The sequence below is a fragment of the Xiphias gladius genome, chromosome 14 (assembly GCF_016859285.1).
Source record: "Xiphias gladius isolate SHS-SW01 ecotype Sanya breed wild chromosome 14, ASM1685928v1, whole genome shotgun sequence".
NCBI lineage: Eukaryota > Metazoa > Chordata > Actinopteri > Istiophoriformes > Xiphiidae > Xiphias > Xiphias gladius.
In genome coordinates this window covers 19,175,480-19,188,130 of record NC_053413.1, presented here as the reverse complement: position 1 = coordinate 19,188,130, position 12,651 = coordinate 19,175,480, and the positions used below count along the sequence as shown (strand labels likewise).

The 12,651-nt window shown below is 38.7% G+C and overlaps 3 protein-coding genes and 1 non-coding gene across 4 annotated transcripts; 2 read left to right on the top strand and 2 right to left on the bottom strand.

The window, feature by feature from the left end:
• The first annotated feature begins 82 nt into the window (after positions 1–82).
• Positions 83–2,980, top strand: myl12.2 (myosin, light chain 12, genome duplicate 2). Its single transcript, XM_040143134.1, has 4 exons — positions 83–207; positions 1,414–1,622; positions 1,929–2,090; positions 2,549–2,980. Exons 2-4 carry the CDS (start codon positions 1,439–1,441, stop codon positions 2,719–2,721), a joined length of 519 nt encoding a protein of 172 aa, XP_039999068.1. The 5' UTR covers positions 83–207; positions 1,414–1,438; the 3' UTR covers positions 2,722–2,980.
• Positions 2,981–3,395: 415 nt separating this feature from the next.
• On the bottom strand, positions 3,396–6,249 carry bag1 (BCL2 associated athanogene 1). The gene is made up of 7 exons (XM_040143133.1): positions 6,124–6,249; positions 5,162–5,290; positions 4,987–5,069; positions 4,796–4,909; positions 4,578–4,685; positions 4,423–4,485; positions 3,396–4,327 (listed from the first exon to the last, which is right to left on the bottom strand). The coding sequence occupies exons 1-7, from the start codon at positions 6,158–6,160 to the stop codon at positions 4,238–4,240; spliced, it is 624 nt and encodes a 207-aa protein (XP_039999067.1). The 5' UTR covers positions 6,161–6,249; the 3' UTR covers positions 3,396–4,237.
• A 344-nt stretch (positions 6,250–6,593) lies between these two features.
• Positions 6,594–6,685, top strand: trnar-ucu. The gene is given in 2 exon segments: positions 6,594–6,630; positions 6,650–6,685. It is a non-coding gene; the product is annotated as a tRNA-Arg (tRNA).
• A 1,271-nt stretch (positions 6,686–7,956) lies between these two features.
• Positions 7,957–12,176, bottom strand: chmp5a (charged multivesicular body protein 5a). Its single transcript, XM_040143865.1, has 8 exons — positions 11,957–12,176; positions 11,554–11,658; positions 11,406–11,452; positions 10,590–10,683; positions 10,311–10,382; positions 9,624–9,732; positions 9,337–9,452; positions 7,957–8,389 (listed from the first exon to the last, which is right to left on the bottom strand). Exons 1-8 carry the CDS (start codon positions 12,023–12,025, stop codon positions 8,339–8,341), a joined length of 663 nt encoding a protein of 220 aa, XP_039999799.1. The 5' UTR covers positions 12,026–12,176; the 3' UTR covers positions 7,957–8,338.
• Between the last annotated feature and the right edge of the window lie 475 nt (positions 12,177–12,651).

Genomic DNA, 12,651 nt, shown 5'->3' with positions numbered 1-12,651 from the left:
AAAAACAAAACAAAAAACAATAAACACCATGAAGTACACCTATTGACAACATGGAATATTCCAGGCTGATGGTACCTTCCAGCTCGGCTCTGATTGGTCAATTTGGGGACCAGGAAATGAAACATTGATGGTTTCCCTTCATCAGTCTGTGGATGCTCAAGTGCCTGTGTGCACAGCTTTTTGGCAATAACTCCTGTATTTTTTGAGGTGGGTGATTTGGCTTTCATTTATCCAGTGCTCGTTCATATGTCCTGTGAATTGATCTCGGTCAGATCTGTAAAGTTAGCCTGTTCATTGAGTTATTTAAGGTCAACATTGGACCATAGCTAGCTAAGAAATAAAATGTTTTTTTTGCCGTCATTTACGCTGTCGAGCAGATATTTGTTACAGCACAACGTATAGATAAAGGCTTTTGCAAATCAACAACTCAATAATAATTTGTTGTTTGCCTATATGTTTTTTATTGTGGTAGGGTCACGCTAGCATAATTGCTATAAAAACACAATCTCCTCCCGAGGCTGAAGTTTGCTTATGATTTGCAGGTTTTACAAATCTGAAACTGTGTTTTAAAAAGTCTTTAGCTTCTCTTGGTTAACTTGGTCTAGATTTTACATGTCCAAATGCAGTGGTTTTTGATCTAGACCTGGTCTGATGTGGTCTATATTGGGGGGCAGGCAGAGAAAATCTCCCCTATTTGTGTTTTCACAAATTGAATAAAGGTTTCACAAATCTGAAACTGTGTTATAACAGTCACTTGTTATTCAAGTCCAGATTTGACAAGTATAAATGATGGGTTCTGAAGCCAGACCTGGTTTAGTGCTTACTGGATGGAGAAAGTCACCATTTTCAAAAAACATCAAACAATTTCTATTTTTTAATGCTTTATTTGCAAAAAGTATGTACAATTTAATAATAATAACAGAATAAACACAGGTAGACAACCAAACACAGGTGGGTAATTTCATAATCAGCAAATATAGGCTACAAAAACACAAGACACACGGTAAAAGAATGGAAACTGAGACATGAAGCTGCGTAATTTCTTGTTTTGTTTAACTTAAGATAATTTGAAAGGGATTCAATATAGAGTCATCAATGAAGTGTAAAGTTTTATTGAATCAATAAGTGGTTACATAAGTGGATATATTTACCCAGAACTGATATTAAATTTAGACTTTTTTTTTTTTTAAAACACAGATGTTATTTTGTTATTTTAAGCAATAACCAAGTCTTTATATAAACACAGAGTGACATGCATTCAAGTGTTTCATCAGTTTCATCTGCATTCACACAAAATGTACATTATAAATCTAATCGAGCTACTTTTGTCCAGTAAATTAGAAATGATCTTTTTCAAATATCTCTCATATTGTCAAGCTCTAGTTCACAGCCTTCCTATAATTTGTACTACAGGAGGGGGGACCTACCAACTGTCAACATGTCGAGCAAACGGGCCAAGGGGAAGAACACCAAGAAGCGTCCTCAGCGCGCCACCTCCAATGTGTTTGCTATGTTTGATCAGTCGCAAATCCAGGAGTTTAAGGAGGCTTTCAACATGATTGACCAAAACAGGGATGGTTTCATTGACAAAGAAGACCTCCATGACATGCTGGCCTCATTAGGTAGACCTAACAATATATTTACACACATTTAGACATTGAAGTGAAAAATCCTCAGTTCCTTTACCAAAGAAAACGGTGGCAATCGTAGTAAAAACACTGACATTACAGCTATCTTAATTGCAAGATGTTCAATAAATAAACATTCCCTTAAGTAGTAATGTAACAAAAATTTGAGATAAAGAAAGGAAAACTAGGCAGGAAGGTCTGTTAGCACCTGTTTTCGTGTAGATGGTATGCTCTAAGCATGGGTACTGGGTGAGAGCCAGTATATTCAGTCCTGATTACTCTGACCTTTTCTTTTCCCAGGTAAGAACCCCACAGACGAATACCTGGAGGCGATGATGAATGAAGCGCCGGGTCCAATCAACTTTACGATGTTTCTGACCATGTTTGGAGAGAAGCTGAACGGCACAGACCCTGAAGATGTGATCCGTAACGCTTTTGCCTGCTTCGACGAGGAAGGCACAGGTGAGGTTGCGTGCTAAGTGAGACAGAAGCAAGGTTGTCAATACGTTTCAAATGTGCAGTGTACCTTGTAATGCAGTTTGTCTGCATGTCTCTGCACCAATGCAGTCAGGACTTTTTTTTTTTTTTTTTTTTTGATTTAAAGTATTCTTGATCAAAACAGTTGACTCAAGGGCAGGGTGTCAATTAAACTGATGTGAAACATATCATATCCTTATACAATAGAAACTGTAACCAGGTAATTCTTGACATTTTTCCTTGATAAATGACTTCAATAGTTGATCTCTTATTAAAATTGTTGGTGATTAATTTTCTGTTAATCAACTAATTGATTACTTGACTAATAGTTTCAGTAGTAAAAGTAGTTTGTGCTTGTTTTAACAGTAATAGCAGCAACCTGGTATACATAATGATCTAGGTCTGCTACTTGCCCTTTATTGGAATTACGTCTTCCCCTACAGGCATGATCCAGGAGGAGTACCTGCGGGAGCTGCTCACTACGATGGGTGACAGGTTTACAGATGAAGAAGTGGACGAGCTCTTCCGTGAGGCCCCAATTGACAAGAAAGGCAACTTCAACTATGTAGCATTCACGCGCATTTTAAAGCACGGAGCAAAGGACAAAGATGATTAGTGACCGAGGTGTCACTGGATGAGGTTTATTCAGTACATCCTGTGTATAGGTTTCCATTTGGCTTGTGACAAAGCTTCACAGTGGTATAGCCTTTTTTTGGTTGGACCATACCTCTGGACCCCCCTCCAACCCCTCAACCCCACTCTTAAAGCTCATTTGCACATCTGTGATAACACCACTAAGGGTCTGTATAAGCTAGCAAAGATGCATGTAAAGACCCAATGGATAAAGCTGGAAATAAACTGAAAAAAGGTCTGACTGTTCTGGTTTTACTGAATTCTTTGTACTTTGTAAGGAATTAAGGTTCTGAGGTTAAATTGTCATCTGAGGTAAATGATCAATGCTCTGTTCATATTTCAAAAAAATTTTATTTTTAAAACAGAAGAAAATAGACAGGATGTGTCATTCTTAGTGATGGTTTAAAGCGATTACAATTCCACAGTTCACACACATTTCAAAAGATACATAGGGATCATGCACTGGATTAAACAAAAGGTGCTAATTTGGTGCCAACTCTTAATGTAGATGGAATAATAAATACATAGGCTATATAGTCAAAAGTATGTGGACAGCGTTGTACTGTTTTGGTCTTGGGCTGCGGTTTACCTAAACTTATCTTCTTGAAGAACCCATTAAATTTTGGTGTGAATCTGGCTACAGAGACGGATCCACGATTTTTTTTTTTTTAATCACTTTCCTTAACATAAAAACAAAGTAGATGTTGAAGAACTTGACCGGCCTACACTGAGCCCTCACCTCAACCCCACCCAACATCTTTGGTATTAACTGGAACACCGACTCTGAGTCCCACTTTATCACCCCACACAACAGTGCCTGACCCACACTTTTGTGGCTGAATGGGAGCAAATCCCTGTAGCCGAGTTCCAAAATCCTACAGAAAGCCCTCCTAAGAACAGTGGAGGCTGTTAGCATAGCAAATTAAAGCTTATAATTTTGGATTGTAAACAGTCTCATAGATGTAATGCCTGGGTGTCCACTTACCTTTGCCCATGTGTGTACAAGTTGCTATACGGAACGCTCAGCAGTTGGTACAACACAATGAGGAAAAAAAACCAAAAAACATTTTGTCTGTTTTATTGTATATTTTGTGGGATAATGGTTGACGAACTGGTGAATTTGTCTGACATCATCATGGAAAATATAACAGATATTTGGCAGTGGTAGTTCTATTGATCACTAGTTTTGGACGCTTTAAAAGGGTCTACATGATTTGCCACAATTCAAAGCACCTCAGATCCTTTCAAAGAGTGCCTGTGGTTACAGTATCTCAGAAAGCACCCCACATCTGTCTTTAACCCAGATAATGTATCCGCAGTGTATCTAGCATCAGTGTCGTTAACCAGCCTCCTTCTGTTCACAGGATTCTCTCGTGGTGAGGGATTTCTCATACACATCACATCAACAATAAATAGACAAGGATCTGCTCCACACCTGAAGCTTTCTGTACACTTTGCAGCTGCTCACAGAGCAACATGATATCGGAGACTTTTTAGCTCTACTCTGCCAGGGCGAGGTTTTTTGACTGGATCTTTGATAGGTGATCTGATATACAAGCCTCAATCTTGTCGCACTGAGCCAGGAAATCCTATTGACAGAAATGGAGCACTCTTAATAAAATTATTCAGTATTCTCAGTGATCTTCAATCATAACATTTTGATAACACTGAAAAAGGGGTTTACCTGCACTGTCTTTACAAGGCCCTTTTTCCTCATCCTGCAATCGTTGAAATTTTCGGGGACACTCTGTCAGGAGAGGAACAGTTTGGGGTTTGTTACATGTGATACATGAATAAAACATGCACTCAAAAATAAACACCTAAACCACGATAGATTACCAAGGCATCTATCTGCTCCAGAATCTTCATGAACTGCTCAGCTGCTATTTTCACTCTGTGGTCTAGTTTACCCAGTGCCTCTGCCTGGAGGTCTTTGGCCAGGAAGCCCTGAAAAAATTGGAACAGATGGGTGACAAGCAAAACACAGACACGTTTAAGAACAGAACAAATGGGTGCAGGAAAAATATGCAACTTAAAAACTGCAGATGAATGCTTACATTCTTGAGTCCAGTCAACTCCCCGTCTACTTTTTCCAGCTTTTTAGCCATCTGTTCCACAGATTTCTCAATGTCTTTCAGCTTCTTCAGTTCGGCTTCTTCCTCGGGACTGTTCTGTTTGAAGATTGTTATCAGTATTTGATGATATTCACAGTCACACATCAGAAACGTCACACATGTAAATGCCTTACCCGCTTTCCAATCATCATGAGTTTGCAGCCTTCTTTTATTCCATAGCTGGACAGACTCTCCTCCATGTCCTTCAGTGATTTTCCTGCCAGAATGATCAAGGCAATGTTAGAGCCAGATACATAGTATGATATTCAAGCTCACTTGGCTGTGTACGAAAAGAGACCCACAGTCTACCTTTGAAGATGAGTTTCTGTGAGGCTGCTGGAACGCCAGTGGCTTGAGTGAGAGCATCTGACAGGTCTTTGACAGTCGGACCCTTACCATCATCCTGGCCCCTTAATGTGATGCTGTGCTTAGCAGAGCCTGAAGTGGGAAACAAAACTAGAGCTGAATCTAAAAGTGTTGGCATAAGCACTTCCCTATGTGGCAAAAACTATTTTTCTGAAACAATGTGTCTGACTTGGATTTAAGTATGACCATTCAGATATACCAATTAACCGCAGTAGCCTCTAAATTATGCTTTATTTTGTTTAAACAGAGGTTAAGTAAGGTAGTAACAATGGCAAAGTATTTGGCCATACTCTGGGTACTACAGGAAATTGCTTTACAGTAATGTGCACATAAAAACAAATTTATGAGATTATCATAACTTGTGTTTAGTTAGCACAAGAATAGATTTTGAAATTTGGGGATTGTTCATTTTTTTCCCCTAAACCTTTGGTGTGTGAAACAAATTTATTTAAAAATATTTCTAATAAAGGAGATGATTTCACATGTATAAAGTACTTCACCAATAAGATATCATCATAACAAAAGTAAATAAAGAAATCCCATATTGAATTACACATAAATAAAGCAAGTTTAAGTCTCCAGAATAAAGCCAGATACAATTTATCTACACATTCTCTTAATAAATATATAACGTGAGCTGCAAAAAACAAATGTTCAGATGTCAGATTAAAGGAAATTATTTACAGATTCAATGAGTGTAATATATTCATTGGAGGGTTGTATTTCATTCGAGATTTAAAGTGTAGTTAGGGATTAAGTATTTTCAACGGAGCCAAATGTTCGGTAAGAGCTACATTAGCTAACTATTTCCAAGCTACTCGAGCGATGGTTGTTAGTAAACCTACGTTTTTATTTCTATATATTAGCTGTTAATTGGCGTCTAACATATTTAAAAATTCTGTTACCGTATGCAACTGTCACTGTTATCGTTTGCTCTGACATTTTCCTTTTTAGAGTCCTTTAATCACATCAACATGGATCACAAAGCTAACTGTTGCTGGTCACCAACTACTTCCGCCGGGAAGCACAGGAAACAGTTCTCCTGGTTCTTCTTTTTTTTTTTTTTTTTTTTAAATTATTTGATTTTTTTTTTTAATTAACAGAACAGTTAACAATCAAAATATGTACACACAGAACTGAACATATCAGCAATATAACCAGGTAGTATTTTTTTAAATAAAAGGAGTACATACATTTCAAACAAAAAAATTTTTTTTTGTTAATTACACAGTGTTCTTGTTTTGTAACACTTAACTTTGTGAGTCACGTTCAGATAGTTGTCGCCAAAAGTGTCCAAAATTATTTTTACCGTTTTTTTCTCAGTTATTTAGAATAATACAAAGTCTCCGATTGTGCGCGGTACGCAGGTATAACTGGCTCTGTGGCGCAATGGATAGCGCATTGGACTTCTAGTCAAGCACTTGAGATGTGATTCAAAGGTTGTGGGTTCGAGTCCCACCAGAGTCGGACTTTTGAAATGAAAGCACGCTTGGGTCCACTCGGTCGTTGTCTTCATACACTGTTGAACAAATGACGCCGACTTCACGTTACAAACAAACTCCTTGTAAGCGGTGAAGCAAGGTTCATATCTCCAATGCGGCCAGATTTCTTGTGAGATCTACGTCCGGTGCATAATAGTAACTTTATTTATAGAGCAACTTTAAAGCAGAGTAACAAAGTGCATTGCATTAAAAAAAAAAAGAATACAAGTAATAAATCAGAAATATGAATCTAAAACAAGATGAACGGTATTATAAGAATTACAACAAATACCATCAGTTAAGAAAATCCCGTAAGATAAAGAGGATACTGAGTTTCACAGCCGAGGGGACAGGTCACTTTATGCGGTCTCGAATGCAGCTTCGGCGGCCCCCCCTTCCCCCTTTATGACATCCATTGTCACGCTTGTACAAATACATGATTCAACAAGTCAGGACCGCCAAAGTCGCCAGAATTCATCCTTGAGGGACCTTGAATAGCTCTGGCGAATTTCACGGCAATCCATCCACTGGTCGTCAGGTCTCTGCAGGTTGCCTTTGCCTGAAAGCATCACGGTAAAGACAAGACATGAGGAAATTACCGCTGCCAGCCAAGAAGTCGTCCAGCGCATGACCAATCATAAAACTACGACCTGTTTTTCTTTATTATTTTTTTTCACTGTTAATCTGTGAGCTTTAGAGGTGCTAGAAAGCAGATTTTTTTTTTTTACTTTTAGGCAGAGCCAGGCTGTTTCTGGCTGTAGGCTTATATTAAATGGACAGTTGTGGGAGTGGCATCAATCTTCTCATCGAACTCTCAGGAAGAAAGTGATTAAGACTTGTTTCCTAAAATGTCTAACTACTGCTTTAATGATACTATTAGTTGATGTTATGCTTACCGTACAACAAATAGTAATTAATATACAGTAAACCTTGTGTAGGGTAGTATTACAGCATAGGAACACAGCTTGGTTTCTGGCAGTCTATGCAAACTTAGTAGGGAAAATGTGTATGTGTGGGCGGCTCATTAGCTGCCCACAACTCAGTTTTGCCCCTGGTCCCTTAAGCCCCTTACAAATAATAATTAATCACAAAATGTTAATAGTCGTCCACCTCCTAATAAAGTACGGAATTCTGAGTTTTCTTGGCCAGCAGGGTAAATGTCAAGGTCTGCGAGCAGAGTTCAATCCACAGAAATAAGAACCCACAAAGAAAGAAGAATAATGAGATAACCAATAAATCAGTAATTCAAGCTTAAATTATAACGCATGATTTATTTAGCATGTTTCAAATAACCCGCAGACATTTTGAGCAGGCTCAGTGGGAATCATCTCCACTAAACAACACAAAACTAGTAACAAATAAAAAAAAAAATCGATACTAGGTCACATCGGCGATGCACGAGACTGACAAGTGTTAGACAGGAGGCTGAAGGGGAGAAAAGGGAGGAGTATTTTTTAAAAAGTTTCGTATGTTACAAGGCCACATGCTAGTACAGTAGTAGTAACAATACACAACCCAACACCAGGACAGCTTCAAAATCGTAGTGTTCTCGGGTCAAACGGTTTTTACATGTATAAATGTTACTCTACATATAAAAGTGTTTTCAGGTGAAGTGCAGTTGTTTTTATCCATTCCTTGTTTATGTGGCAGGAATCTGTGGGAGGCCGAACTCATCCACCAAAACACCATCCTGAAAACGGAAGAAGAAAATGTAGTCAACTACAAACACAGGCAGACGAACCTCTAAACAGACACTAACATCTCTGGTGTTGTTATTCTTTTGATTGGTTCATGTTCAACAGCACGGAGATTCGGTCAGAACGTAAAAGAAACAAACCATACCAATAGTTTTACGCATTTACTATACAACCACATACTTTACATTGGTAAGGGTTTGAATAAATAAATCAGTTTGACATTGGTAAGCAATCACAGTCAACAACAACACTGTCAGAATACCTGAGCTGTTACATAGAAGTGCAGCTGCAAGAGCAGGTTAATAATAAATTAATTCAAGAGGTTTTCTGTTGTGCGTTCATGTTGGGAATCAGAGGACTAACTTCTCTTAGCACATAACCAAATCCTGACTTTAGTATTCCCATGTCTACCTACTAAGATGACATCCGTGCAATGAGAAGCAGTTGAACTGAGTGGCCGAATGTTAGGTGAAAACCAATAAGCACCAAGAGACATCATGAAAGGATCACTGAATTTAGTAGTCTTAATTCTAAGATGTTGGAGCTTCCCAACATTGGGTGAATCTAAGCATTTATTTATATAGTCTAGCACCTTTAAAAACAATTTTTACCAAGTGTTTCATGAACAAAAGGCTAAAAAAAGTAAAAAGCATCAAATAGATATGAACAAAATAATACAAAATGCAAAACAATCACAGAGATAATGAAAAAAATATGATGATATTGATGAAGATGAAACAAGTGGCTGTCTCAAAGGTGGGGAAAACCTAAAAAGCTATGGTATGGTTTGAAAAATATGACACAAAAATAATGTAAAGAACTTAAAAAAAAAAACTACAATAATCATTTCTGATTTCACTTCAACATGTTTTCAATGCCATAATCTGTGCCTGGAGTAAAATGGCAGTTACATTGATCCCTGTGCCCTGTAGACTGTTACCTTGTTTGTCTTGCTGTCACTGGGGATTCCCTCAGGGATAGACGGGGCAGCTGAGGCCTCATCCAGGTAGGAGCTGTCATCATCCAGCAGCAGCTCATCACCCAGTGCGTCCAGCTCTGAAACCACAGTTACACCTGTCACTGCAGTTCTGTAGACGCTTTTGCAGTCATTGCTGCCTTTTTAAATGCCGTGGTCATTCATTTTAAATTGCTCTAAACGAAGGTGTCAAAGTGAAGTACTTTTTAAAGTAAATGCAAAATAAATGTGTCAGAGACAGTCAGGTATACCTGCTTCGAGATCATCCTCGTCTATCTCTGGAGTGCCGTAGCTGCGGCTCAGGGCCTCTTGCACCTCGTTGGCCTCTTCCATCATGTCCTCCAGTTGGTCCTGTAAATCCTGCAAGTCCAAACACACGTGGTCACTTTTAGTAGCAGATATCTCAAAACTCGAATACTGATTTTTACTTACCAACATTACACTGTCATGTAAGATGCAAACTCTCCTGTTTGTATTTATTCACCTTTTGAAGAGCTTACACACCACCAGGAACAAATACACACATTTGTACGAATGTGTTATTTATGTTTTTTAAAGTCTTAAGTCTTGTATTTATTTTAATGTTGGTTGTTGAAATCAGACTTCATTTGACTGAAGGGGGACAAAGGAACCTGGAAATTTGCTGTTCCACATTGTAAAATGCTGTCACAGTTTTTCTGAATTACAGAAAAAGGTCTACAAAAAAAAAAAAATTAATTTCTTTATATCTAAACTATATAATGGTGGTGATTCTAACATTATGCTCCTGTATACTTAGTGACAAACCTTTCTGCTTATACAAATAGAGACCAAACGACTTGATTGTTTGCTAGCACTGATGCCTGGTGTGGCCTACACCATCAATATATGATTGCCGAGAAACATTAGAAGCAGTGCAGTGGTGTATGACTTTAGTGATAAACGTATAGCAAACATACGTCAATCTGATCAAGCTTGACGTCCTTGTAAGCCTTTTTCATTTCCTTTGCACCAATCTTCATGGCCTCCACCTGGAAACAGAAATAAATGACAGAACATTTAGTTGCAAGCCACTGTTGAAGGACTGAATCTGCGCTGGAAATCTGGCTGGTATCTGACTTCTGAATTTGCATGTGCTTTCCTGGTAAAGACACAGGCTGATGGTCACCAAGTCAGCTCTGCATCTGGAGATCAGTATGAAGAGCCGTGCAACATTTTAAACTTTGAATGGCTCTTACTGTTGTTTTGGTGTCCTTTAGCGTCTGGATCGTGTAGTTTGCCTGCTCCATGTTAAAAGACTGCTGAGCCAGCTGGTCCCTTTGACCTTCATACCTGGGCAAAAACAATTCAGTTGGTTGTGTAACATATAATGTCACAACAATATATAACAATAAGTGTTTGTTTTTTTTCAAAGCTCAGTTCCAATTACAGCCTGACTGATACTGGATTTCTGAGGCTGACACCAGTAGTGATATTTCAGTAGAGATTCAACGATTACTCATTCGTTTAATTAGCTGACTGACATAAAATTAAAAGGCAACGGTTTTGATATAATTGATTAATTGTAATTTTTCATGCAAATGCCAAACCGTCACTGGCTCCAGCTTCTCAAATTGTGAAAGTTTTTCTTGACTTACATTATACCGAATTGAATATCTTTTGGTTTAGGATAAAAAAAGACATTCAATGACATCGCCCTGGGGTCTGGGAAATTGTGACAGGAATTTTTCAGTGTTTTTCTGATATGTTATACACCAAATGATGAATCAATTCACTGAGAAAATAATTGGAACGTTAATCGATAAGGTAAATAATTGTTGCAGGAGCAGCCCTATATCTGAGTGTGTCAAAGATCTGATGACAATATGTTGGATAATATAATTTTTTTTTTTGCTATAACATAAACACAACAAAAATTTTTATAGTTTGGTTATTAAAGAGTTGCAACCTCAAAATGTACATATCTGGCATTTCCTCACTGCAGTACCTTGATATCTCGATCTCGTTCTCATATTTCTGTGTTAAAAGATATGATTGCACATTGTCGAACTCACATTCTCTTCTGCTTCAGCACCCTCATTGCCTTCTGTTTCACCATGTTCTGCATTTCACAAGGAATAAATACAATTCTCGTTTGCCATATTCAAAAAAAACAATGTTGTGGCCCTTCTATTTTCTTGGGTTTGAAAGAGTGCTTCCCACCTTCGAGGGCCCATCTCTCATCTTTTTCATCTGATCCTTGTACTTCAAAAGTTCAGCGTCTAGTCTGCCAATCTTCTTTTCTATGGACTCTGCCCTTGCATCCACCTGAGAGAGGAGAGTGAAGCAGATCAATCACGAGGTGTGATGATTGCCAGCATCCTAGCAGACCACACACGGTGCTAAAATGCCCTGCCTCTGCGTGCTGTATGTGCGTTAGAGGCAAGCAGAAGGGGGGAGAAAGCCTGGTTGACCAATATGCCTCTTTCACGGTCTAAACCCGGGTCGAGTGGAAAAGGACAGTCCTGTTTTTCGTTGCCTTGCGGTGGAAGGTAAACACGCTAGCTTGTTTTGGGTCACATAAAAAGACCTAAACAACAATACACCTCAGCCTGGCAGTACTCACATTGCCAATACAGTCCGACAGGTTCGGAGGAGGCGCTTTGGGCTTCCCGCGTCCGAATATTCTGTTCATTTTCTAAACGTTTTATGGACACTTAGCTTTTAGCTGTTTTTTTCTGAGAAGATAAAAACAAGCTTCAAATTCGAGAGGATTTCTTCCTAAGACAACCCGGAAGCAACCGTTGGGAGGCAAAGGCTTCCTATTCGTTGGCGTAAACAGCTGTGGCCAATGAGGGTTTAGACGTACTTCTTTCCCCGTGTGGCGAGCAGAGGAACTGCAGCCGTAGTGAGAAGCCATTGTCCCCATAGACACTGCATTCATCAGCAGTCTTTGTTACACCTCCACTGCAGATATGATGGCGTTGAACGGGACTTTGAGTTTCGTTTTCATTCTTTTTTCAATTTTCGATTTTTATTGTTTTTTATATTTTCAACTTCTGGCTCGTACATCATAGTCATATGTTCATGTTCTTTTATCTTTGCTCAGCTTTGTTGTCCATGTTTCTGCTGCATGTCCATGCGTATCCTCCTGGACATTGTTATTGGTACCGTGTCCTGTGTGTAAATACACGGAGAGCCATTAGAATCCGGAGTCACATTCCTTGTATGCAACAACATACTTTGCCAGTAAAGCTGCTTATACTCTGACTCTAAGTATGAGTCACAATGTAAGATTTACCCCTCCAGATTAATTGGTAC